Source organism: Glycine soja, chromosome 14 (genome assembly GCF_004193775.1).
Source record: "Glycine soja cultivar W05 chromosome 14, ASM419377v2, whole genome shotgun sequence".
NCBI lineage: Eukaryota > Viridiplantae > Streptophyta > Magnoliopsida > Fabales > Fabaceae > Glycine > Glycine soja.
In genome coordinates this window covers 4,712,414-4,739,197 of record NC_041015.1, presented here as the reverse complement: position 1 = coordinate 4,739,197, position 26,784 = coordinate 4,712,414, and the positions used below count along the sequence as shown (strand labels likewise).

Here is a 26,784-nt window from a genome sequence, read left to right as displayed (position 1 = left end):
CTATGATAGGATTTTTTTTATGGGGAATAACTCATTATTTCAATAACGACTTTCTCCTCAGTACAAGATGATAAAGTATCAAATTAAGAAACAAGAATCATCATGAGATATAGAAGTCGTCTGTTAAAAACTACGAGCAACTAAATTTACTTGTCAGGAATAGGTCGTTGACAACACGTTGATTATCAAGCTCTATCACAATGTCAAGATTTTGAAGCCATAAAATTGCTTCCTTCAGGGCCAAGGCCTATCCTTCATGGACTGCAGAATAAAAGGTTTCTAATCAGAAAATGCCGTTACAAATTGACTTTGGTCATATCTTATACAGACTCCCAAGCCCCATCCCAAAATTGCTACAATTCTTTACACTATTAGTATATTTAAATTAAATTCAAATTATTTTTTTGTTCATTCAACTAATATGCTTAAAACATTAGTTAATATAATTTTATAGAACAATACTGGATAATCGTATAATGAAATGTGGAAGTACAGGAAACTACTGATTGAAAATTCTAACTTACGTATGGGGGTAGTCATGGGATGGTATCTTTACCCAATAGAGTTATTTATTTAAATCTAAATTTAAATTCCATTTGATTAAGATCTAATGATATATAGAATATAATAAATTCAATCTGATTTATTCATATAATATATCAATCTTAATATTATATATAATTAAATTGTAGAATTAAAGTATATATTTACAATTAATGTATATTTTATAATATATTTTAAAATATATAATATTAATATTGTATAATATCATGCCATACAAAACATTGTTTATTAAACTAAGAAGTTATATTATTAATACATAATTGATAAAAAGATTTATACTTTTTTTTAAAAGAATCTAAGATATTGAACGAGGTTTGAACAATCTGAAGTATAACTTGTATCCATCCTTAAAATATACTGAATTTAATTTCTTAAAAGTAATTTCAAGTCAGATCAAATTAATGGAATGGTATGGATCATAAACATTCCTGATTCTTTGGGCTAAGGTACAACCCAAGCTTAATTACCACTTTGGGAATAATTATATTGAAACTGGCAACCTCTTCCATCATGAGGAGAATGTGTATTAAAACTTGCTACGATCTTGTAATCGTTTTCATCTAAAACAGCTCTGAGACTCCAACTACCACTTCTACCATTCTCCCTGTCTTCAGATTCACTACTAGACGTCCTTTATTGAAGTGCCTTTGAGTGGTTTAGTGCCTTTGATGGCATACTTTTTTAAGGAAAAATGTTTGATGGACATCCATTAACCTATAACCTATAGGACATCTTCTTGAATGAGAGATAAAAATAAGAGAAAAATATAGATATAATAGAGTTTGTGATGTGACAAAAAAAAGAGATAAATAAATATAAATGAGGTGTTCAAAATTAAAATATATTTATATATTATTACTCTTTTTTTAGAATTGCTACTATATTCTACTTGGAGTTTTCTTTTGCTCACGATTTACCAGTCCAAAACAAAATCAAGGTACACTCAGTAAGGGTGGGGATAAACTTTAAAAAAAAACGAACAAACACAAATGTGTAAAAACAAAAAAGACCATTCTTATGTGCAATGTGTTTGGATTCGAACGTACTAAACCAGAGAACTAATGGTATTATTCTTTTCACATTATTCAAATTTCTTCTACATTTGACATATTTTAAAAAATTCAAACTTTATCCTTTTTTTATTTTTTATTTTTTATTTTTTTCTTTTTACTTTTCTTCATATAACCTATGAATTAACAATATGGATTAGATCCATATTTGTATCAGTATGATAGTCTAATCAATCAAACTAATAGATCAATTATATTAAAAGATAGTTAACATTATTATATATAACATTAAAAAATTTTAATGTATATTTAATACACATAAGTTTATATAATAAATTTTATAATAATTAATTTTGATCTAATGTAAAAAAATTAATAATAATTTTAATCTAATAATGTTTTTTTACACAAATTTTAAATAAAAATTTTAAACAAAATATTCCTGCCTACATCGCCTACTCATTTGACATTTCCATGGTTTTGCAGAAAAACAATCCTCGTGCAATAGCCACGATTTACTTATATGTAATTAACTTTCATTGCCACATGTAATAAATTGATGTCTAGTAGGACTACAACTTTGCGACAAATAAATGTTAGTCTACAAAATGTTAATTCATAGGAAAAGATTTTTTTTTTGGACAGAATTCATAGTAATAAAAGATAATAAAATGGAGACTTTGAAGTTTAAATACAACGTTATAAACACTATTTTTACATATTTTCCTTTAAAAAAATTTCTATATAAAAAAAGAGGAGACTTTCTTTCTCCTGTACTTCCAAAAGAAAAAAATTGTAAAACATTGAAATTAAAAAAATTATCGATTGTTGTTTTGGTTTCTTTCTTCTTTTGTAGTTCAAACTCTCAAAATTAATGCTACAAAGGTTTATCATACAAATGTGATTATACTACTGCTTATAGTTGGGAGGGCCCTGCAAAGTAAGGAATACAATAATATGAAAAACTAAAAACAATAGAAAAAATAATGCTCGCTTGTTAGCATGAGACATGAGTTGGCGTTGGACCACTTTGATTTTTTTTTATATTATTATTAGTGCTCTTTTCCCTTATATTCCTTTATTTATTTCCCCATGTTAGTTACGATTAGGTGATCATCTTCAACATATTTATCTAGGGGGTCGTTAATATTTTTAGGATCGACAAGTTTGGCTTTAACACAGTGATCGATGTTGCCGTTTAGCTAATATGATGTGTACATCTGAAAGTTAATCAGATGTTTTGGCTTTGATGCTTTCGGAAGTTAATTTGTCTTTCGAACGATCTGTTTTATATATGTTTCCCTTCAATGCAAAGCTTGCCAATAAGTTAATTAGCACACACATGCACCTATTGATAGGGGGAAAAAGAACACTCGAGTCTCTGATTAAGTCTTACAGTAGAATGACTAAAAAATATATATAGGAGCTAGAATTAGATGTGAGAATAAGTAGCAAATTATATACGTATAAGTTATATATTCTTCCTGTGAATGTTGCATTGGAATCCACCCCTTGAGCATTCTTTTGGATTATCAAACAAATTACCATGATCAAACCATGCATCAAGATTATACCAGCCAGACGTTAAAAAATATGTCTTGTTTGGTGGCAATATTTAAACATAAGTTATCATGTTTTAGTTTGTTGTGTATGAAGATGCGATAAAATAAACTTATCCTACATGTTATTTATTAGTATAAAAGTTAACTTAAGGACTGGTTTAGAACAAATAGGTTAAAACAATAAAATTTTTCATTTTCTCAGTCACCTAAAAAGTAACTTCTGTGTTCAACCACACTATTGACATTATTCTTTAATATTGTCATTATTGATTCTATTATTATTATCTAAATTTCTAGATGAATTACCATCCATCACTATCATTGTGATTATTATTGTTTTCATTGTCTTTGCATGTTGTAAAAACTTTTACTATGGTAAAAAATGATAATTTATAAGCTTTTTTTTTTTTGCTGAGTAATTTATAAGTTGAATTAACTACGTATACTAGTAAATTATCATAATACCATTTACTACTAGTTTAACGTTGAACTATAGCTTCCGTTGTTATATACTTTATGTAACAAAAATGGACTTATAGACATTATATGTTTTTACCAATTATATGATATATCATGCTAACAAGTAACAAGTGTTGAGAGATATTATCTGTTGATATAAAATAATGATATATATTATCTACTACGTATCGAATGTTAAAATAGTGTAGACTCACAATGTAACTTATAATTGACTTAAAAAAAACTTATAATTTACATTCTCTGAGATAAAAATATTTGATAAAAATTATCTCAATGCTTACATTTTTGTATCTTAATAAATGATATTTTTTTAGTGTTTAATATGCCTGTCTTTAAAAGTAATTGAAAGTAGTCAACGTGATATATTTATTAATTTTATACTACGTACGTATCAATGAACACATAATATAGAATCTTGTGAAATAAATTATCACAGTAATTAAAGTTATAAAAAGTTGATTATTTAGGAATAATAAAAGATCATAACAATGCATTAAACACCATCTTATGTATCACTAATTAATTAAATAATGTTTAAGAGGAAGCTAGTTTTATTTTGGTTTAAGAATTTACTTAATTCTCCCCATTTTTAACCTTATTGAAGAAGTGAGTTATGAGTTGATCGACTTACTAACAAAATTATTAAATCTTTAGCGAGTTTAAGGAGTTCAAGACAATAATTTGTCTTGACAAATTTTATAAATGAAAAATTTAGGTATAATATTTTACAGATTTCATTTATCATGAGAAATGAGAAAATCCATAGGTGTTAGTTCAGTCGAATAGTTTTATGATTTGGAGTATTGAATTGTCCAAGATATCAAATTTTCAAAGCTTGAATCAGTCATTCATGGCAAATTTTGACTAAATAACTTATGTTTGCACCGTTATAATGGAAGTTAACAAAAGATTAAATTTGACACGAAATTGAAACTTAGAAGAACAAATTGATCTTAATAAATACTCATATATTTTACCTCTCAGATCCCTAGATTCATTAATGTCAAAGGGTGCAACTATCCACGATGTTCTTGCATGAGAAAATCGGAGGCACGATCGTGTCAATGTTGAATAAATTATCATAAGATTGCTGGAGGCTTAATTAAGCCGATCGAGGTTAGTAATAGAAAGTCCATAAATCTTGATGGCTGTAGATTTTCCTTCCGAAAATATCTGGTAAATCTAAGAATATTATGTACATTCTATTATACTTTTTTAATCATTTGAAAATAATTCTTAAAGAATTTCTATATTTTAAACATAATAAATACTTCTTTTTATTAAAGTTCCTGTATTTAATTTTGTCATTCAGCCGCGGTGTTGTTAGACTGATATATTCATTAAGATTAGTTTGTCGGCATATAATTAATTTAAGAATAAATTATGCATGCTAAATGGGTGTCTATTAATTAAACTCTAAATTTAATACTAGTATATTTTTTAACTAATAGAACTAGTGTAAAATCTCATTATGTTTATGATGTTTACATGTGAAAAAATAATTTATTTAATGGAATGACTTGTATTTGATTTTTTTTAGTGTAAAATTTTATTGATCAATTATAATTACGTATTTTGATAGATGAAATTAATCTATGATTTAATAAATTAAGGACACCGGTGATCTATGGGATTCATGACCAAAATACTAGTATTTTTTTTCTTCTTTTTTTTTTTGTCATTTTAAATTAGTTGACTTATTAACATGTTGAATCTACACTCTACCGTTGGAGGGTGGTTCTCAAACTCAACAAAACTCTCTCACCATCAATTAAAGTTACCTTGCAATCTCAAGAGTGAAAACTGAAAGACAGCAACATTGTGTCCACCTAAGAGCCTCACAAAACCACCACCACCCCTTCACCTGACTGAGACTGCTACCAACTTTGTTTGAAGGCTTTGAGATCACGTATTGTCCCAGACACAAGAATTAAGAAGATGTTGAAAGTGGTTACTAATGCCTCACAAAGGAACCAAAATCACAACAAATAAAATAAAATAAATAAAAAATAGATCAATAGATAGATAGTTCCCTAGCTTGAGAATTGAGAAATACAACTTTCCCTCCACCAATAACCTCTTGAAAGACAAGACCATTTCACCAAACCTTAATTAAACGAACAAACCCAACCTAAAACTACTACTTGAATTAATTTCAATGTCTCTCGTTGCAGTGATCCCTATATTTCTACCTCTCTTTGCTTCTTCTTTTCTCAGAGATTATTATTATTATTATTATTCAGATATCATTTCCTCTTTCTTCTTCTTCTTTTTTTTCTTCTTTTCCCCCCCATGCAGCCTCTTCGAAGAAAAACTCCTCTATTCACCACCTCAGAAATGGGGGCAATGAAGGGTCGCAAGAACAACAACCTCTCCATCTTCGTGGTGGTGTTCTCCATCTTCCTCTTTGGGCTCTTCATGTACAACGAGGATGTTAAGTCCATTGCCGAGTTCCCATTCTCGAGTCCCAAAGCGCATGAAACACAAGAAGGAGGAGAACCTAATAAACATGTTGATTCTGTTCAAGAAGACAATGTTGTTGTTGTTCAAAGGGAGAGTGAGAAGAAGGACGTGGAAGACAGTGTCACAGTGAAAATTTCTAAGAGTACTTCAAGGGCTCAGCTAGAGAAGAGTGGTGCTGAGGATGAGGATTCTGATGAGCGTGTTGATTTGAAAACTGTTGTGGAGAAAGAGAAGAAGATTGAAATGCCACGTGCGGAGGAAGAGGAAGAGGTGGAAGAAGAAGAAGAAGATGAGAAAGTTGAGTTGCCACCAGAAGATTGTGACTTGTTCACTGGGGAGTGGGTTTTGGATAACGTGACACACCCTTTGTACAAAGAAGACAAGTGTGAGTTTCTCACTTCGCAAGTGACATGCATGAAGAATGGACGACCTGATTCTTTGTATCAGAATTGGAAGTGGAAGCCAAGAGATTGTTCTCTGCCAAAGTATGAATTTTTGTTTTTTTAGTTTCCTTTTTTTTTTATTTCTCTATCTTCTTAGTTTGTGTTTTTTTAGTAGATTTGTTTCTTATTGGTTGTGTTTTTGTGATCTTGTTAAGGTTCAAACCGAAGCTTTTGTTTCAGAAGATTAGAGGGAAGAGGCTTATGTTTGTTGGAGATTCACTGAATAGGAACCAGTGGGAATCCATGGTTTGTATGGTGAATTCTGCGGTTCCTTCATATAACAAGACCTGGTACAAGACTGGTTCTCTTGCCATCTTCAAAATCGAGGTTTGTAATTGACTTTCTCCTTTTTCTCTTGTCCAAGCAGGGGTATATGCCTGAAAACTATAACATGATTTAGGACCGTGTCAATGGTTTTAATCAATTTTTATGTTACATATAGTAGTTGAATTTTTCAATTTACAAAAATAATTAATAAAACTCAATTTCATGTCACGTGAATGAAGAATGATTCAAATTATAGTAGTTTGAACTTGGTAATAATTTCTCATACATACCAGTCTATTTGTACCAATCCAAAATCATAATGAATTCGCCAAAATGATTAACCACAAGCATAACATCGTAATAGATTGGTAAAGTACTGTTTTATCTTAATTATTTTTTACCTTTTTGGGCTAGAGTCGATGTAAAGCTGAAACTAGAATCATTGTGAAGGAAGTCTAATTTAGTTAATTGAACGAGATGCGTAACTTATTTTAAATATTTTGACATTGTCATTGATTCCTATAAAAAAAAAAAAATCATTTTGAGTATGATGGTGGTGGGCCACTGAATTTGATAAACAAATATGGGTTTTTTTAAATACCAAGTTACCAACTTGTTTGGCCTTTGTCTGAAAGTTCTGGCTTTAGAAGATTGTGCCAATCTCTTGGTAGTTAAGAATGGACACGCTGTGTAGGGAGTATTCAATTACTAATATCGCTTAGGATGCACTCCTGTTAAGTACTTGCTGGTTATGTTTGTGTAGGAGCCAGAGCACGTTACCACCGTGGAATTCTATTGGGCACCTTTCCTCGTGGAGTCAAATTCAGATGATCCAAACATGCACAGCATATTGAACCGTATAATCATGCCTGAATCAATAGAAAAGCATGGAATGAATTGGAAGGATGTGGACTACTTGATCTTTAACACCTACATATGGTGGATGAACACTTTCTCTATGAAAGTCTTGTAAGCACATGATTAACTCTCCCATTAATGTCTTTCCTTTCTTTAAGGTTTCGTGATTTTCAAGCAAATTCATGAGTTTTTGTAATTTTTGGGTGTGATGCAATAGACGAGGATCATTTGATGAAGGTTCCACAGCGTACGATGAGGTTCCTCGCCCAATAGCATATGGGAGAGTCCTCAAGACATGGTCAAAATGGGTAGATGACAACATTGACTCAAATCGAACTAAAGTTTTCTTCAGCAGCACGTCCCCTCTTCATATCAAGTAATTAATTAATGACTATACATCTTAATTTATGCCTTTTCATTTTTGAATAATCAACGAATATTGATTTCATAATACGAATAGTGGCATAGACACAATGCGTCATATAAATAAAAACATTCAGATACAATAAAATTTAAATCTCAACTTGTCTTTAAGTGTTACGTCATAATTAATATAAATTTTTTAAATATCTTTAATGATATAGATGAATTGTTTTTCAAAAATATTCATGTACGACAAAAATAAAAATTGTATCTAATTAATCTGATTTGTTACACACTATTTTTTTTCCTTTAACATCATTTTTCACTAGTGAATGAGGTGAAAATGATCTATCAACATCACATAAATACATGTTATTTATCAATAATTTAGTTTTAAAATGTTTGGGTTCATATTTGGTAACTTGGAACATCCTTTTGTTATTTTGAAAAACTTACCTACTAATCCATTCCTATGGTTAGTTGACACCAAATAGTTTAACCCACTTGCAATCATCCATGAACAAATTAGTGTGAAACTACAACATATTTGCTATGCCATTAGGTGGGACCATATCCAGGGTAAACTAATTAACATGATTGGAGTTTTCACTTTTGATTGTCAAGTTGGTGACCCTTTACCACATTTTTTTTTCTTTTTTACAAAGTTTATAGTTACCAACTTACCATGTGTACCTAACAAACTAAAAATACTTTTGAACACACTTTGAATTCAACATTAACATTTAACCATATGATTTTGTAGGAGTGAGGATTGGAACAACCCAGATGGTATAAAATGTGCTAAGGAAACCACCCCGATTCTCAACATGTCAACCCCATTAGATGTGGGAACAGATCGTCGCCTTTTTGCAATTGTCAACAATGTGATCCAGTCAATGAAGGTGTCAGTGTACTTCATTAACATCACTTCTTTGTCAGAGTTGAGAAAAGATGCACACACTTCTGTCTACACCATACGCCAAGGAAAAATGCTAACTCCAGAACAACAAGCTGATCCTACTACTTATGCTGATTGCATTCATTGGTGCTTACCAGGATTACCTGATACTTGGAATGAGTTTCTCTATACACAGATCATCTCTCAATCTTGACCTACAACAAACAACCTATAGATATCTTCACACACACTTCTATTCCCTTTTCCCTCTTTCCTTAATTGTTATTATTTCTCCTTTTACTTATGAAAAATGCTCCTTTTTCAATTGAATGCTTCAAGCATTTGTTTCAGTTTTTTTTTTTTTTTAATTTAGTCACTTTTTATTGGCTTTTTTTTTCATTTTAGGAATTGGGCATTTTTTTCCCTTTTTTTCCTCACGTTTCTTTGTTAAGCCAAATTAGCAAGTACGGAAGCACAGCAAGATCCTTAAATGTACAATGAATCCTTTCTCCTTGAATGAAGAAAAAATAAAGCACGAACGTTTTGTTTAGCTTACTTTCATAGAATAATTGTTTCATCTTTTAGTTTCTAAATAGTTACGTATTATGATCGTACGTTTGTACACGTGGAAAGCAAGATAACTTCGATTATAAATATTGCGTCTAATTTAGACCAAATCAAAACCTGCTTAATAACTTCATTATATTTAGATAGTAGTAGATAGAACAACACTCCTAAGGAATCCTATTAAAACCCAGAAATAAAAGCTTCCCTACCATCCACACCAGAATAAATGAAATCATATCTACAACCCTTTTGTTTATAATTTTTTAAGGAAATAATTCTACAATTACATAAAAAAACAATTTATTATTTAGAAATTGTGTAATAGTTGCTATTAAAAAATAAAGGTAATTCTACAATTCTTGAAATGTTAACAAGCACCTATGAATTAATATTAGTATATCACTGGCTATTGAATGACGTGTAAAGTTTGGATGCAAAATTCAATAGTTGAAAATGCAATGATACCAAAATTGATATATAAGAAACATGAAAAAGTCGACTTGTTTGTACCAGCCATAGATACAGTTAGTGTTCATCAGAATCATCACGACTTGCTTGTACTCGCTCAAGCAGTTCCATGGACGCATGCATGGCTATACAAACTGGTAAACAAGAGTTCAGCTGTATATACACATGCGTACTTGGTTTCCAGGGACATGCTCTCAAGTCTCAATGCCAATTTGGTTTGTGGAACAAGAAAATATGCAAAGGGATAAACTTGTATGAGCAAAAATGCTTTCGCAGCTACAGAGATGTGAACACTGCTATACATTAGTATTTGCAAAATCAAAAGATTACTGCTGATATACAATCATGACAAACATCTATCTATCTCGCTGATCACATGAATGTGAGTTCTTGGAAAAAACAGACGCAAGAAGGGAACTGAAGATGACGACATAAGCTTAGGTTTGACTCTATCAACAGCTGTCCTAATTGCAGATGAAGATGGTACATCAAACCACTGAAGGAACCAAGAAAGAAGTATTGAACGTTTATCTTGGGATTCTCCATCAGGCCATTTTCCCAATTTCAAATAGTTATGAAAATCATCCTTCAATTCCTGGGAACAATTTAGGAGCTCCTCTACCTGCTTCCGAAGTGAACCAACAAATGATGATTGCACAATTCCTCCTTTTGGAGCGGATAATTTTCCAGTCATCAATGCCTCAATATATGTTAGAGCAAGCTGCAAGCAGATACAATTAGCATCAAGTCACATACTCATAAGGGGTGGGCTAGTGACCTAGTGAATGAGACTCCGCCCATTATGAGGGCCTGGAGTGGGTCAATTTTATGCTACCTTACTTAGTGGACTAGAGAGGAATTATGACTCAACCATGACTGATACATCACAAACACAAGCAAACAACCTTACAATTTCATCAAGACTCAACCTGATGCAGATGCTTTAAAAACTTTAAAGGAGCAAGATTTATTTGATTTGAAGAAAAATCACAATTAGATTTCAAAAGAATGAGTATAATCTAACTCAGCCTAGCCCTAGGGAAAAACAATAACTGTAGTTTAATTGCGATGAATGATATCAGCACAGTCTTTGCCAGGGAACCCTATATGATAAAGTATGCCTAAAAGACCTCTGCTTTAATCATAAAATCCAGTTTAGAGAAAGCTTATTACTTGAAAAGAAAGTGCAATTATCAAGATTAAGCATAAAACTACCTTAAAACCAGATATAGAGAGTGAGTCACCAAAAACAATGGCACCGTTAGTAACTTGTTCAGCCATCGATTCAACAGTTGTGTATAATGACAAATATACCTGCATAATAGAGCCATCAATTAAATAATATCAGAATTTTCCAATAATAAAAAATGCAAACTCTCATTATGGTTTACAGCAAGCATAGACATTAGACCAAACTTCATTTATCATAGAGTTTGAGAGAGAAAAGAAGAAAGCTGGAAGATATTATGTTTATTCAGAATTGAAAGGTTGGTTACAAACTGATTCTGTTTCTCTATTTATAGAGAGAACAGATATGATTACACATAACCTGACTAAGGCAGTTAACTAACCAAAGTTAGTTACTGCTCTAACAGAAATAACAGCTTCTAACAAACTAACAGAAATAACAAACCATAGCTTTCCTAACTGAACCATAACTGTTCTAACAGCTGCCCTAACTGAATCACAAAGTAAAACTTACTTAATACACTAATAATTTATTTACACAAATACTTATAAGAATCAAGCCTCTCATAAACAATTCATTTCAAATTTTTATATCATGTAGATCATGCTCATAATCCATGGCATTTCATAATTTATACTGTAATAACTAGTAATTTAGTACACGAGATTACCGTCGTGGAATCTAAAACAGAAGAGATTATTGACTGCTTGAATATTTACTTATGGATAAGCAATTTGTTTGAAATGCCACATGTATGGCCAACATGGAAACACAGCCAGTATTGAAGTTTTTAGATTGGGTCATCATTGTTTATTGAATTTAGGAAATACAAATTAACCTTCTAAGCACATTACCTGTAACAGAGCTGGTCTATCCTTGGTCACACACTCAAATAATACTTGCAAGCAGAATTCCTTGAAATCAACATCAGATCTGCAAGCATTTTTATTAATTTATTTAGATATTGAACCGTCTTTACAACATCAGATCTGCATAATTAGTTATACTTTTTTTTTTTTTGGAAGGCAAATAATATATATGTATTAATATAGTCAAAAACAGTACAAGTGGTACTGGAAATTGATGATACAAAGCACCTCTGGTGCTGCCCTCCAAAAACCCAAGCTAACCCATCTAAAAGGCTAACCCACTCGAATTAACCAAAGGAGACTGGAATATTAGAATACCATTGGTTAAAACTAGTGTTAAATCCTTTCTTTCTAGCTTTTAACCAGGACCAAGCTAGGAACAAAGCATCTTCCATAACTTTAGATGGTTCGAAAGGTTTTTCATGGAAAATGAGGAGATTCCTATGCTGCCATATGGTACTGGTCAGAGCAACCCACCAAACACACCATGAACTGTGGTTTATGAGAGCTCCAAATCCATCGCAGAATTGCAGAAAGTGATCCACTGGAGAAACTGGAAGAGGTCCCTGAACCTGAACCCATGTCATCGACTCCCACCACAGGCCTATTATCCTCTTACAATTAAAAAATAAATGACCCACCTCCTCCTGATGTAGACCACAGAGGGGACAAACAATGTCCTGGATGATCACATTTCTTCTTATGAGATTAGCTCTAGTAGGTAGCCTGTCTTTAAGAAGCCTCCAAGTGAAAACTGCCACTTTTGAGGAAATCTTCAGTTTCCATAATAATGTTGAGGATCTCGGATCCGAGGCTGGAATAGAGGGGGTTATCAAGAATTTGTATGCTGACCTTGTGGAATAGACACCACTAGGATCAGCTTTCCAAATCATGCTGTCCTTAACATGCCTCTGGATATGAATAGAGCTGATTTCTTCCATAAAGTTGACAGCTAGATCACTTTCATGGTCAAACAGGTTCCTCCTCCATTTCAGGTCCCACCTCCAAGTATGTTGAGAGAAATTTCCCATCCTTGAAATAAGGTCAGATTGCTGTCTATTAATTATAAACAGCTGAGAGTATTTCTGTTGTAGAGTAGGACCTTCCCCTAACCACTTATCTTTCCAGAAGCTGATTTTATCTCCACTCCCAACCTTCCAACTCAAGCATTGTTGAAACATGTTTTGATCAGCTTGGTGATATAGCTTTCTGAGGTCCCTCCACCAGCATGAATGCCCTCCTTGAACACGAGCTGACTGAAAATCAGTCCATCCTCCATACTTGGAGTTGATAATCCTGACCCAAGGTTGTTGCAAATCAGAAGCTAGGGCCCAAATCCATTTCCCCAGCAAGGCTATATTTAATTTAGAGATGTCTTTAATCCCTAGACCCCCTTCAGACTTGGGCAGGCAAACGGTCTCCCATTTTACCCAAGAAATTTTCCTATGGTCTTGGTCCCCCCCCCATAGAAAATTCCTTTGCAAGGCTATCAGTTTACTTACTACCCTTTGTGGGATCTTGAAGAAGGATAGTAAATATATTGGTGCAGCATTGAGGACAGAATTGATTAAAGTTATCTTTCCTCCCATTGATATGTTTTTCTGGGCCCACTTAGATAATTTAGACTCACATTTTTTAATCAAAGGCTCCCACACAACACTGCTGGAAGGTTTAGCCCCAATTGGAATACCCAAGTAGGTGAATGGGGTTTCCAATTGTCTACAATTCAGGGTTTGGGCTGCTTCATTGGTCCAAGTAACAGCACCCCCTATAACACCAAATTGACTCTTAGCATAGTTAATCTTCAAGCCCGAGACCAGCTCATAGCCTCTTAGCATAGCCTTCAACACCAAGACATTGTCCCATGAAGCCTCACCCACAAAAACAGTATCATCTGCATACTGCAGAATGTTTGTGGGCTCATTTTTCATACCAACCTTGTAGCTGCTATAGAGATTCTTCCGGACTGCTTCCCTCATAAGGCCTGTGATGCCTTCCCCAACTATGTTAAAGAGTAGGGGAGCTAGGGGGTCCCCTTGTCTCAAGCCTCTAGAAGGGGTAAACTCCTTTGTAGGGCTGCCATTAATAAGGATCGAAATTGTTGCTGAGTGAAGACAAGCTGAAATCCACTTTCTCCATTTATGACAAAAGCCCAATCTATGCAGCATGTAGTCCAGAAAAGACCATGAGACTGTGTCATAAGCCTTCTCAAAATCCACCTTGAAAATCATGGCTGGTTTCTTCCTCCTACAAGCTTCCTCAACCACCTCATTAAGAATCAAAGTGCCATGAAGAATATGTCTGTCTTTAATGAAAGCTGTTTGTCTTTCATCAATTAAGACAGGTATGACATGTCTCAACCTGTTTGCTAAAAGCTTAGCTATTATTTTATACATGCAGCCTATCAAAGATATTGGTCTATAATCATTTAGGGACTGAGGGTGGTTAACTTTAGGGATTAAAGCCAAGAAGGAGGCATTGCTGCCTCTAGGGAAACTACCATTGACATGGAACTCATCCACAAATCTTCTGAACTCTGGTTTCAGCACACCCCAGAATTCCTTAATAAAATTGAAATTAAAGCCGTCTGGCCCAGGGGACTTATCTCCACCACAACTCCACACAGCTTCCTTGAGTTCTTGGTCTGAGAAAGCTAAAATCAACTCCTCCCTCTGCCTTTGATCAAGAGAGGGGAAGTGAACTCCATCAAGGGTAGGCCTAGAGGGATTCTGCTCAGAAAATCTGTTGAGGAAAAAGTTCACAGCTCCTTTCTTCACCTCCTCTGGTTGCTGGACCCACAGTCCATGATCTTCAATATAAATCTTGGGAATAACAAAATGTAAATGTAAATGGTTAAAGAACCCAAAAAAGAAAAAGAAAAGAAAACCTTTTTGAAGGAAAGCCCTCAATCAGGCATGTCTAGCTGATTATGATGAAAAGATGGATGAAAGTGACCTTTCCCTCCAGGTTACTTTCAGCATGCAACATATTGTAATTGTGTGAAACTATTGATAACAAATGCGGCTCCTGTACAGTCCATTCAATCACAATACTTGGCTAAGATGATCTGATCTGACCAATAAAGTTTATGCCTCTATATCTTGGAAGTTTGAGGTAGTCTCCAATTTGAATATTAATTTGATAAATGGTATTTCAGGTTTGAAGAATAAGTTGACCAAGACTAATTATGCCTCTATATTCCCAGAGGTGTAGCTCATCGGATAGAGGATTATGATAAATTTTGTGCAGGTGCTGGGGATAATAACATAATTCATTGAGTTAAATGGGAGATCTGTTGCAGGCCCACAAATGAATGTGGATAGATCTTGGTAACTAGCTGTCCAAAAACATTGCCATGGCATTTTTCTAGAGATAAATATCTTACGGCACATGTTAATTTGAATTATATATGGTCCTTATCCACAGTTTAGATGTCAAAGTAGCAGTGAATGAAACTTGCAAGCCCTTGGAATTTTTTTCCAGACATTTTCATTATCAAGGATTTTGGAAGAATGGGTGCGTGATGCCCCTTTCTCAGCTTTTCCACATCGTGTTCAGCTCAACCCCCCCCCCCAAAAAAAAAAGGATAGTAAATAGCAGAATAACCACTGTTACGGATGAGCAATCAGAGTTTTCCCATCTTTACAAAATAAATAAAAATCTAAAGCCAGATATGATTCCACTATGTATATGAAAGTATTACTTGGATTTGTTCCCTTTGTGCAAGTCAGATAAAACTTAAACTGTTAACTATTCATTAAATAGCATCTGATCAGTTATTCATCAAAAGATTTAAGAAACATTTCATAAATCAGACAAGTAGAATGAAACAGTAAAAACATAATCAAACAGAACATGGATGCCAAAACAATCTAGAAATATGAGCTTACCTATTATACCAAGAGGGGTCACAGCAGAGTTGTGCAAAAGCAATCAAACTAGGATCAGATGAGAAGGTACCAACCAACTGATCAACTGTGATTGAACCAGATCCACTACAAATGTCCGTGATTGTATCAGATGCTTTCAAACTTGTCAGGCCAAACACCTAGATCAAGCAAACAAATAAAGTGGGTTTTAATATCTGTATAAACATGTGTAGCAGTATCATACACTACGTAATTTCAACCTTGTGCATTGCCCGTGACAGCAGTGACTGGCACCCAATGGGATCATCAACATATGAACAAGCTCCAACCTTTCTTTTGATGAAAAGAATACCAGAATTAAATGGATTATTCTTGTCTCCAAAATTCCACCAAGGTTTATCTGTTATAAATGCATAATTGGGGTTACTCATTTAAAAAGTATATGATTCTAAAAACCTCATATCAGTATAAGATCACAGCATAATAGTTTATGTTTACCTTCTGGGGTAAAGTCTATTACTTGAGGCCAGTAGCGAGGCCCACAAACACGTATTCTTTTCAACTGTAACCATCAATGCCAATACAAATTAGTCCTACAAGGTTACAGATGCTTTTTTTTGCTTCAACAATAAGAAATATACAACTCCAAAAGCTATCAAATAGAAGTTAATTCAAACCGAACAGGAGAATTGTGAACCAAAAAAAGATAAATTGAACAAGACAAATCAAAGTATCCCACAGATTTCATTCATAGAGACCATCCAAACACTCAGACTTACAATTGATCGTTCTGGCAGAAGGCAAGGGGTGACCTCGCAAAAGCTGGATTCTGCATAATGCTCAGTTTCTCTGACTGTGACCTCAAGAGGAGCATAAACAGGCAGACCCGTGTCAACATCAACTGTCTGAATCCATCGCGCCTCTGTTGCAAGGACATAGAGATGGCGAAATGCCTGCAAAAACACTTTTTTCAGAACTTAATTTTCAATAGTAAACTAATAATCATTTAAGCCTTTATCCACAAGTAACTCCATCAATCTGAAATACCTGAAGGTGGCATCTGTTATCATTTGGACCAGTCGGCAAGCGTGGATATAGAGTAATTAGCAAAGCAGCAATGGAATGGTTGTTTGTTGAAAATGTTCTCATTCCACCACCAAGAAACAAGAAACCAGTAGCTAAGCTTACCTAAGACAGCAGGTTTATAAAACAAAAATAACGGAGACTGAAGAAGGCTAATTACCAAACTCATGTGAAAAAAATAAAAATTAGCATATACAAGATGTTGCATGAATATAGATCATGTAATGATGTAAATAAAATTTGTTTTACCAAATTAGGTACAGGAATATATGAATTTCAAACTGATTCTTTGATATTACTATCATAATACAAGATATCTGAATCACCAAAAGTCCTCTGATTGAAGATAATTTTTCACTGATTCTTTTATCTAAAGCCCAACTGCTAAACACAAACATATTTGCATAATATACGCACAAAACTTGTGGACATGAGATAAAAAGACATTTTGAAGATCATTAGTTGCTTAGCATAATGGTACCAAGCCACCTCCGGCCACTTAAGGTAGGGAAGTTCAATCCCCAACCCCCTGGAAATTCAAGTTCCAAAGCCAGCCTCTCATATATATCAAGATTTTATTCTTTAAAAAAAATGAAAATTAAAAAACCAAAAGACAACTTGCAGAACTTACTGCCATCTGAATACCATAACTTGACTGCCCATCTGCACAATTTCTGCTCCTTAGGAATCTCAACAACCGAAAGGTCTGTAAATGTCCAGACCCAGCCATAACCTGGTATGCAGAAGTTTAACCATAGAATTTTAGTCATGATCTTAATCTATAATTAATTGACGATGGACAGAAGGAGGAAGCAGGTACCACAGATAGAGAAAGAACAATAAGGTGAAGGCATGTTTCCAATGTGCCCCGATCGATGTAGCGAGACAGTCCCTTTGGGAAAACCTTTCCACATGTAGGAGAAACAGGCTTCATCTGCAAGATAAAAATAAACCATCTAAACCTACCACTTCACATGCATGGGGGAGTTAGGCAGCGTAATTCAGGACTGACCTCGTTAAGAAAGTAAATAACAAATTCATAAAGTAATTCCTGTGCATTTTCATTTCTTGTGCCAGCAAACACCATTCCTGACAAGGTTAAGAAGAATAAGTTTCAAGACAAAGACTAAACAGTACCACAACCACTGAGTTGTAAAAATAAAAAAATATAAAATATAAAAAAAGATAGAAGGAACCTTATTTAAGAAAATATCATCAAGGACAATAGTAGCAATGAGGATTTAAATAATTTCACTCAGGGTTATGATATGGTTACCTTTTCATATAAAGAATTTAGATAATATCAACATACATGCACTCTGTTAAATTTATCATAAAATGAATGCAAAGACTAGAGAACATTTTACCAAGTGATATACAAGCTCCAGCTATTATATTAACATAGGCCTGTATAAAAGCCTCAGCATCCATATCTTCAATATTATTGTCATCAACTCCAATCCCTTCTACAGAACATCTGACAATCTCAGGAATTTGAGACCAAACCCAATTTTTTGAGGGGTGAACCCTACAAAAAAATATGCAGGAAGCATGGATCAGAAGGGTGACAAACAGATCCAAGTAGATTGTTGCAATAACTTAAAGAAACCAGGACAAACCTGTTCCACATTATTAAATTTCGAGCAATGACTCTAAGCATTATAAAGTCAGGCCTCACATATTGTAAATCAAAACATGTATTGGGAATTGAGAGCCTAGACACAATAGCCTCAGATTCTGTCTGTCAAAAGAATAAAGACCAAAGTTATAAAAGGTAGAAAACAAATTAAATTGCAGCAGATAAACAGACTTCTTGTTGCCATTACTACTTATTGTAGAGTGAGTTCATTCGAAGAACCTTCATAAACATCAAAGCAATGGCAATGATGGCTCCAGGTGCAGTGACATCAACATTGACTGTTGTCCCATCCATCATCTACAAGTACAAATATTTAAATTAGTTATGCAAAAGAAAGTCTCAACTAAAATGTCTCATACGATTTTATTTCTCTTTTATTTCATCACGGAAAAAAAATACTAATTGAATTCTCTAAACCTGTGCAGAACCACGACTTTCATCCATTGAGACTGTCGAAAAATGAGATCTTTCCTGATGCAAAAGTACTTGAGCATTATATAAAATTATAAACATTATCAACAAGGAAAGAAATGACAGAAGAATGTGAACCCCATTACATTGTGTACTTTTTCACCAATGTAGAGAAACAGACGATTCACAAATGTGTCAATGAAACCAAGTGCATCTTCTCCCCGTCCTTCAGGCAACATATTTTGGTTAGACAAAGAACCACAAAACCAAAATCCAAAACCTATTATTTAAGCATTCATACCCAATGCAACAAGACCCAGTGCAAATCCTGCAGAAACAGCATGACCCTCTCGCTCAAGAACATTATCACCTCCACTTCGGCACCCAATTTCACCCTGAAAAATTACATATAGATGTAGGGGAAGACCAGTTAAAGGAAGAAATTAAATTAACAGAAACACAGGCGACAAACAATTTAGTAAATATGGAAATCCTGCAAACCCTAATCAACCAGGGAAGACATAGGTATTATTATTTAGAATGAAAAGGTACCATGCAAAACAAAAAAGAATCATGAAAGAAATTTATGAACTGGTACTGAGGCTGGTTTGTTCAAAATACAGACAATAGGATCTGTACATACCTGACAGACACTATCATGCAAGCAAACAACTTTGATAAACCAATTCCTAAACATGCAAGTGCACAAATGATAATGAATTACAAATCTATCAAAACTCCAAGCTAATTGCATTTAATGGAAGGGGAAAAAGGAAACAATATTGTAAATCATACCAACTGGTTAAATGGTCCAAGAAAGCAATAGAATTCAGCACAATAAATAGTACTAGTTCAACCATAATCAACCTTCATGTTCACATTATCTCGATGGCATGCAAGAATTAAATAACTCGGGCATATGTTCAACCATTGGATAAACAGCAGACAAAGACATGAAATATATTTACCAATAAAACCTGCATTGTTTGTGGGTGAGCTGAACCTTCATATAAAATCCCCAAAGACATTAAAGCGGCTGACTGAAAAAATATAAATTTCTTCATGAGATAAAATGAAGCAAGTGAAAGCCCCAGTTTTGGGCTTTTATAATTTTTCTTCTGATGTTAGAAAGCACCAGAAAAGGAGGGAAGGGGTGAAAGGGGCTAATTCAAAGTGAACAAATAAAATAAACATAAAAGATACCTGGAGCAAGGTTGGAACCTCTAACTCTGGATAGGAAGATGGATGTCGTACAGGAATATGAAAATAAAGTGTCTGCAAGTGAGTAATTTTATCAGTTCTCCCAACACAGCAGGCAGAAGGGATGAGATAAGGGGTACGTATGCATGCTATCAAAGAAGTTGTGCAATATAAAGATACTGATTTCATGCATTAAAGGGCACAAACAAATAAAAGACAATCTTCTATAAAAAGGTTAATGTTAATCCCTAAACCAAGGTCATCAAATCACGATTCAAATTGTGAATTGTAAATTGCATTTTTTGAGATCTCACATCGAGTAGTGGGATACCCAAGGCCCTAAATCCAAATTCTAAAATGATATCAGAACCTATCCTCGACTCATTATTTGGGTCACCCATATTTTCTTGTCTATCTATTCCTAAGCATGAGGGGGTGCTGTTATTGGACCACCTGCATTTGTCTGGCACACAAGTCTGACAATTCAGGTGACAATTCCGACATGCTTTGGTTCACTCTCTGGTTTGTATCAAAGGAGCGGCTGGGTCATCAATTCACACCATTCAAATTGTGAATCAAATGATTTCTATAATACTCCCCCCCCCCCCAAAAAAAAAAAAAACACAGAATCGATTATTTTGTTTCCTTGTCTTTGATAAAAGAAGAAATTTATCGAGACAGGGATCATGTTTGCAAAAATTAACAGTATACATTGTAAGGGAGGGAGGGAGTTTAATCTAAATTGTTAGCCTAGAACAATTAGAAAAGAAAGCCAACTCAATCCAATTACACCCCTCATTTGATTCCTAAAGTCAATCCCATTAACAGAACCACATCCTTGAATTCAATTAATTTTAAGAAACTTGATAGTCACTCATCAACAAATTAGTTCTAAGTAAAAATATACAATTAAGAAGACTTATTTTATTTCACCACACTCAAATTAAAATATTATCATTTCCTTGTGCTCATGGAAAACAATTGAACTAGGCGCATCCCAGATTTAATTTTCATGGAAACCATGACAAGAATGAGTGTTTTCTATTATACTCCAGCTTGAGATGCCTCAGATTTAGTTCCATTAGATTAAATTATGTGTTTTTGCAATAAAATGGCAAGTGCCTTCATGGTCAAGAAAAAACAATGCAATCAATAAGATATTTTATGTTGCACTTCAACTATGATCTAGTATCTGAGGGCAGAGATCTGCAACAATTCCACCAGAAAAATTGTGCTTGATAATACCTTTGATATAGCTGGATGCATGGTGCCTCCATAAGAAGCTGCAAGGCCAAGCATTAATCCCACAGTAGTACTTTCATGTTCCTAAACATATGTAGGGAAAATAATTTGATGTCAATGGAAAAGCTGAAAGATAAGAATATAACATATAAAGGAAAGATAGACAAATTGTCCCCAAGTTAATTGAAATTAAATGAATTATATGGCATCAACCATTTTGTGGTGACAATCGGGCCCTTAAAACCAAACAGTGTATTGACTCTACCATTTGAGAATTCACGTTTTAGTTCATTGAACTTCATTCTGACTCCAATCACTCTCACGAGAATATTTCAGTTTAAAAAAAACTGAGAACTCTACAATCAACACTGTGTCTATTTTCCTTCAGTGACTATAATTGTCTACTTGCACCTTACCAACTTAAGAGCCCCCCCCCCCCCCCCCCCAAAAAAAAAAAAAACAGCATAGTTGCTGCAATACCTGCAATTGCATTGTAGGCACAACAGATGAGACACAAACACTCTGCAATGCAGTTCCTATAGTGAGGGGCAACCACGATGCAACACTACAACGCTTGATAACTAGGCAACAAATACCCTAATTTTGGGAGCTTTCAACCTCTAACTAGATGCAGCCTGACTAGAAAGGAAACTATACAAAAGCTAAATAATTTTTTGAAGTGCCAAAAATTTAAAGATTGAGCTTAGAGTGGCAGCAACAAATAATATATGCTATGAAGTATGAAATATATTATTTTCAACAGAAATTTAAGATTAATTGTTTCTGTTTTGTAACAATAAATCATCAACATTAGAATAAATGGAGTGCTAGGGGAGCATTAGGGAATTAAACCTGAGAAAAATACTGGTAGATGTCAGTAACAGCTAATACACGCAGATATCCATGCAATCCTAGTGCAAGTAGAAGTCCAGCATGAACAGAATTTGGCTCCTCAGGTTTGTTATACAAAACCCATGTTCTTGACATTCTTCCCTGCAAAAGGAATTATATGCAATTTTCAGAAATATGCAACCATACAATTATGCAAGCCACAATAACAAATACTCCCACCCAAAGCTGGTTCAGTAACAACAGAGTTGAGAGTGAAATATTGCTTTAAAACAATACAATGCCTCTTGAGTTTTTAGTATGCGTGTCTAATTTCTGACAGACTCCATTAAAGATCTGCTTGTTTTGCTAAAAGAAAGGGACAGGAAGGCACCAAAAAAGTACTTTGTTAATTTTTAAAATAGTCCAAGATCTGGACAAAAAGAAGCCCAAGGGTCAACATAAAACACTGAAATACCACTAAACAACAACAAAGATTTATCCTACTAGGTGAGGTCAACTACATGGATGATGGATCACACGACTTGACACAATTAAAAACCAAAGTTTCAGGTTGCACAACACAAAAAGTGAAAAAGAACAATTACCCCTTCCCATTGGGTGTGTCTGGGAGTTGGGTTTTGGAGGTAAAGGGAAGGGTAGGCAGGGCAAATTTTTCATTTCTCAATTCTAATAAATATCATAAATGACATCATAATCTTTTTTTATAAATATTACACAGCTCTCTTAATTTTAAAAAATAAAAAAAAAAAAAATTGTACTCCTTTCCTTTCCCTCCAAAACCCCACACCCAAACAAACTCTTTTTTCCTAATTCTATTGTGAGGAAAACAATGCCAACAAAAAAGGTATTATAGTCTTTTCTTGTGATCTCACCAAACAGCTCCTATACAAATAATATCCTATGACTCAACAACTTGTATATTAAAAATATTTTTTCCTTTCAATTTCTCATTCAATCTTTAAAACATTAGTTAATATTTTTTCTTCCTTTCAATTTCTTAATCAATGAATTTTGGATTCTAGATGTTTGTTTGTCTCTCCATAGTCCATACACATCAAATACCCAAAATACTTTAACATAAGTGGAGGGCAGGGGGCAAAACCCTCACCCTATCAGCTCGTTATAAGAGTTGAGTTAGGCCCAAACTCAAATCCTAAAAGGCCTTAACCCTTCTACACTTATATACACCTTTTCTTGTCTTTATTTTTCTGATGTGGGACTTTATAGTTCTCCAACGAAATAGATCACGGAAGAATAGTAGAAGAGAAATGCTATTTCCTTCAACAAGTATAGACCGACTGAGCCTCCGAACCATAAAAATTCAACACGTGTCTATCAACATCATATTAAAATATTCATTCAATTTAACATTTTAAAATTTACACTCTTTCCACATTTACCCTTTCATACACGATCCAGACTGTTACACACACGACCTGGCAGAGAATGTGACTGCTAGTCGAAAAACGTTAAGCAGGTAGAAGGCGACGAGGACCTTCAGGATGTTCTGGCAGAGGTGTGTTCGCCGCCTTTGACACGGATGAGCATGTTGCTGTCGGTGAAGCAGTGGTCGTCGAGGAGGAGGATGGGCTCGAAGGTCTTGAACCAGTTTAATAACAAATTCTATATGCGACGATTTACAGGTCAATCAGACACAGCACCATAGTTTCTGTTTGTAGAAGTTCAAAAGAGAATGGTTCTGCGCTGGTTTGGGAAATAGTTGGTCTATTGTATATTTGAAGGACTTGTTGAATTAAGCATTTAGTTTTGCTCCTTTTGGTGGGTGAGCAATCTGTTTTAGTACTAGGATTTGTGGTAGCTATCTGCATAAACACTTCCTTTTTGGGTGTTCAATGCGTAGACACTTATACTTTGGAGGTTCTTGTCCATCATGAGTGGGGGTGCCACTTCACTGCTTGTGATTTGGTGCCTTTTACCACTTTTTAATATATTTTATTTGGCCTTTAAAAAAAATAAAGTTCAAAAGAGAATTGATTTATGTTACTAAAATTGTAAATGCAACTAAAAAGGGCATTAGTGTTTTCAATTGACTGCATTATAGTAGATTTTGGTAGTGATGGGTGGAATTTATCTATACATATTGTATTGTACAGCACATGGTCTTCACTTTGCCACTGGAACCATTTTTAGAGCTGAATCTAGCTGATCAAGTTTGAAGACACAGCTCTCTTAACAGTGATAGAGCATACATCGATCCTTATTTCCCTGAGAGGTTCAACAGCTGGGGGCCTAGTCCTGATGAACTACTCCATTTGTCTCATCTCTTCAAAGAACTTGTTTGCTTAGTTTTTGTACATTTAGTTATAGCTTCAGCATTAATAACAAATTTTAATTGGTGGCATCTTAATTCTAGAATTTGACATTTCTTCTTAAAATGACCTTGTACGTATGTCCAACTTTCATATATATATTTGGCTTTATGTCTTCTTCGGTTCTATTCCAAGCATAATACGCTGCATTTGTTTTTTTAGCATATCATATCATTTTCAAAAAAAATTTCCTTGTTCTTTAGTTAACATGTTACTCTTCACTCACATAATTATTAGGCATAATGGCACTAAGGGCATAGACTATTACCATTACGAAACAAAATGGAAACCATGCTTTGCTGAGGGAACTTTGCTGCATTGTGCGTATTTCTTGTGCTACTAACATGTATCCCAAGAGAAAGTGCTCAAGATAGCTCTTGCCTAAACAAGCTTTCTCCTTGCCTGAACTACCTCAACGGCAATGAAGACCCACCTAATAGTTGCTGTGAGCCACTTAAATCAATGATTGTATCAGCACTACAATTTTAAAAAATGCAGTTGCAGTAGCCAGAAGAGAGGTTCGGGTTTGGAGCCTCCTCTGAACCCACCTTTGACTTCTTGGTTAACCCTCACCGCCTTCTTTGGCTTCCCTTGTTTCTGCATTTCATCTGAGCTTTGACAAATACCATCAAGCTTAGCATCAACCACAAACCGCAGAAGGTTGTATTTGCCAACCACCAGCCTTGGTGCCTCAGGGAAGTTGAGTCTGGGACATTCGCCTTGCCGGAGATGCTTTGTCAGTAATCGTTATCAACATGCGTGTCTACGTCAAGGGCCCCACACCTCTCAGATCTATTGTACATGCGTGCAAAAGTCTGGGGTGAACAAGGGTGTGATCACGTGAGGAAGGGTAATTCTGGAAAGAACTTACATTTTAAATGTTAAATTAAATGAATATTTAATAGTAAAATTACAGACAGGTGTCAATTTTTTATTGCGTCAGAATATCTTCTGGCTGGTTTCTGGCAGAGGGTATAGCATTTCTCATAGAAGAATACTACGCAAGCAACCCATATAAGGTCAATAACATGAAAAAGGTCTTCCGCTTTTCAAGTTCTTGGTCTGGGGTGTCAGCAAGGGGCAGAAGCTCATTGAAGCCGTTAAGAGAAATTTTCATTGTCTAATTACGATAATTAAGGATATCTAACAATATCCAACAATTGCCTAATTACTATAATCAAATATATCTACAATATCTAATAGTCATTTTAGGGGAGTTAGGAGTGTCCATGTTAGATCTCAAGAGAAATTGGCAAGTTGTGTTGCATGTTTCTTAATTTATTTATTTATTGTAGGTTGTATAATCTTTAAACCTTGAAGATTTCTTATCCTCTTTTGTATATTTCTTTCCTATCTTAATAAATTTCTTTCTTATAAAAAAAATAAAATAATTTCCTAGCAGAAACATGTTTAAACCATTCAAAACTATGTAACTTAAGGATTAATGTTAAACCTGGAGAGGGGCTAGTCTAAGTCCAGCAGCAACAGCATTATGAAACTCAGGCCACGACCTGAGTTCTTGTATGTTCCTGATGTTTGGATCAAGATTAACCTGTGAATAAACAAACATGACTCAAGTCAACAAATACAACAACTAGTAAAAATAGTTTCACAAGCCAAAACAGGCATTACAGATATAATCAATAATATGATATCTACTTACAGTAGCATTCTGTTGGGCTGGCAACCGACCAGCTAGTACGAGCTTTGGAACACTAAAAGCCTAAAAATTGTACAATTTCAATCATAAAGAGTATATTTCCCAAAGTAATTTAAAAATTCTCAGTGAAGGCAAGTAGGAATATAAAAAAGTTAAACGTAAAGAGCACCTCAGTTAAGAGTGTATATATGGTTGCAAGGGTAAATGCCCCACGTCCAACAGGAAGTGAAGTGGTCCTTTGTGCAAGGTGCCACAATTGAGCCTTCATAAAAAATAAAAGAAATGTATCAAAGGCAGATTTATATATATTAAAAAAAAGTACACCCTTTCAACTTGAGAAATACTCCCTCCATCCCCATTTATAAGACATAGTCAACAAATTTTTTTGTCCCTTATTACAAGACTTCATTTCATCTCTCTTGTGCATTAATTATTCTTTTACTTATTTATATTATTCTAAAATTAAATGCTACTTTGAATTGTCACTTTCTCCCTCC

General features: G+C 34.2%; 2 protein-coding genes across 2 annotated transcripts in view; one reads left to right on the top strand and one right to left on the bottom strand.

Annotated features, from left to right (window-relative positions):
• Nucleotides 1-5,821: 5,821 nt before the first annotated feature.
• On the top strand, nt 5,822-9,463 carry LOC114385358 (protein ESKIMO 1-like). Its single transcript, XM_028345404.1, has 5 exons — nt 5,822-6,564; nt 6,678-6,849; nt 7,553-7,758; nt 7,865-8,023; nt 8,774-9,463. The coding sequence occupies exons 1-5, from the start codon at nt 5,909-5,911 to the stop codon at nt 9,120-9,122; spliced, it is 1,542 nt and encodes a 513-aa protein (XP_028201205.1). The 5' UTR covers nt 5,822-5,908; the 3' UTR covers nt 9,123-9,463.
• Nucleotides 9,464-9,919: 456 nt separating this feature from the next.
• LOC114385356 (anaphase-promoting complex subunit 1-like) overlaps nt 9,920-26,784 on the bottom strand; it is a 33,767-nt gene continuing 16,902 nt past the window's right edge. The window contains exons 14-37 of the mRNA XM_028345403.1: nt 26,457-26,549; nt 26,291-26,350; nt 26,081-26,179; nt 22,298-22,438; nt 21,449-21,529; nt 20,207-20,278; nt 19,972-20,043; nt 19,305-19,398; nt 19,150-19,229; nt 19,010-19,063; nt 18,812-18,889; nt 18,573-18,694; nt 18,321-18,481; nt 17,966-18,042; nt 17,774-17,887; nt 17,585-17,686; nt 16,918-17,058; nt 16,650-16,823; nt 16,369-16,432; nt 16,131-16,270; nt 15,892-16,049; nt 11,987-12,065; nt 11,159-11,257; nt 9,920-10,664 (exon numbers count right to left, since the gene is read on the bottom strand). Of these exons, the coding sequence (XP_028201204.1) occupies nt 10,287-10,664; nt 11,159-11,257; nt 11,987-12,065; nt 15,892-16,049; nt 16,131-16,270; nt 16,369-16,432; nt 16,650-16,823; nt 16,918-17,058; nt 17,585-17,686; nt 17,774-17,887; nt 17,966-18,042; nt 18,321-18,481; nt 18,573-18,694; nt 18,812-18,889; nt 19,010-19,063; nt 19,150-19,229; nt 19,305-19,398; nt 19,972-20,043; nt 20,207-20,278; nt 21,449-21,529; nt 22,298-22,438; nt 26,081-26,179; nt 26,291-26,350; nt 26,457-26,549 (2,733 nt within the window). The 3' untranslated portion in view covers nt 9,920-10,286. The remainder of the gene's footprint in view (nt 10,665-11,158; nt 11,258-11,986; nt 12,066-15,891; nt 16,050-16,130; nt 16,271-16,368; nt 16,433-16,649; nt 16,824-16,917; nt 17,059-17,584; nt 17,687-17,773; nt 17,888-17,965; nt 18,043-18,320; nt 18,482-18,572; nt 18,695-18,811; nt 18,890-19,009; nt 19,064-19,149; nt 19,230-19,304; nt 19,399-19,971; nt 20,044-20,206; nt 20,279-21,448; nt 21,530-22,297; nt 22,439-26,080; nt 26,180-26,290; nt 26,351-26,456; nt 26,550-26,784) is intronic.

Bases quoted from the DNA above. Each gene is read 5' to 3' on its own strand.
- LOC114385358 (XM_028345404.1), top strand. From the start codon at position 5,909: ATGCAGCCTCTTCGAAGAAAAACTCCTCTATTCACCACCTCAGAAATG. The intron at 6,850-7,552 runs GTTTGTAATTGA...ATGTTTGTGTAG, and splicing joins TTGCCATCTTCAAAATCGAG to GAGCCAGAGCACGTTACCAC. The intron at 8,024-8,773 runs GTAATTAATTAA...ATGATTTTGTAG, and splicing joins ACGTCCCCTCTTCATATCAA to GAGTGAGGATTGGAACAACC.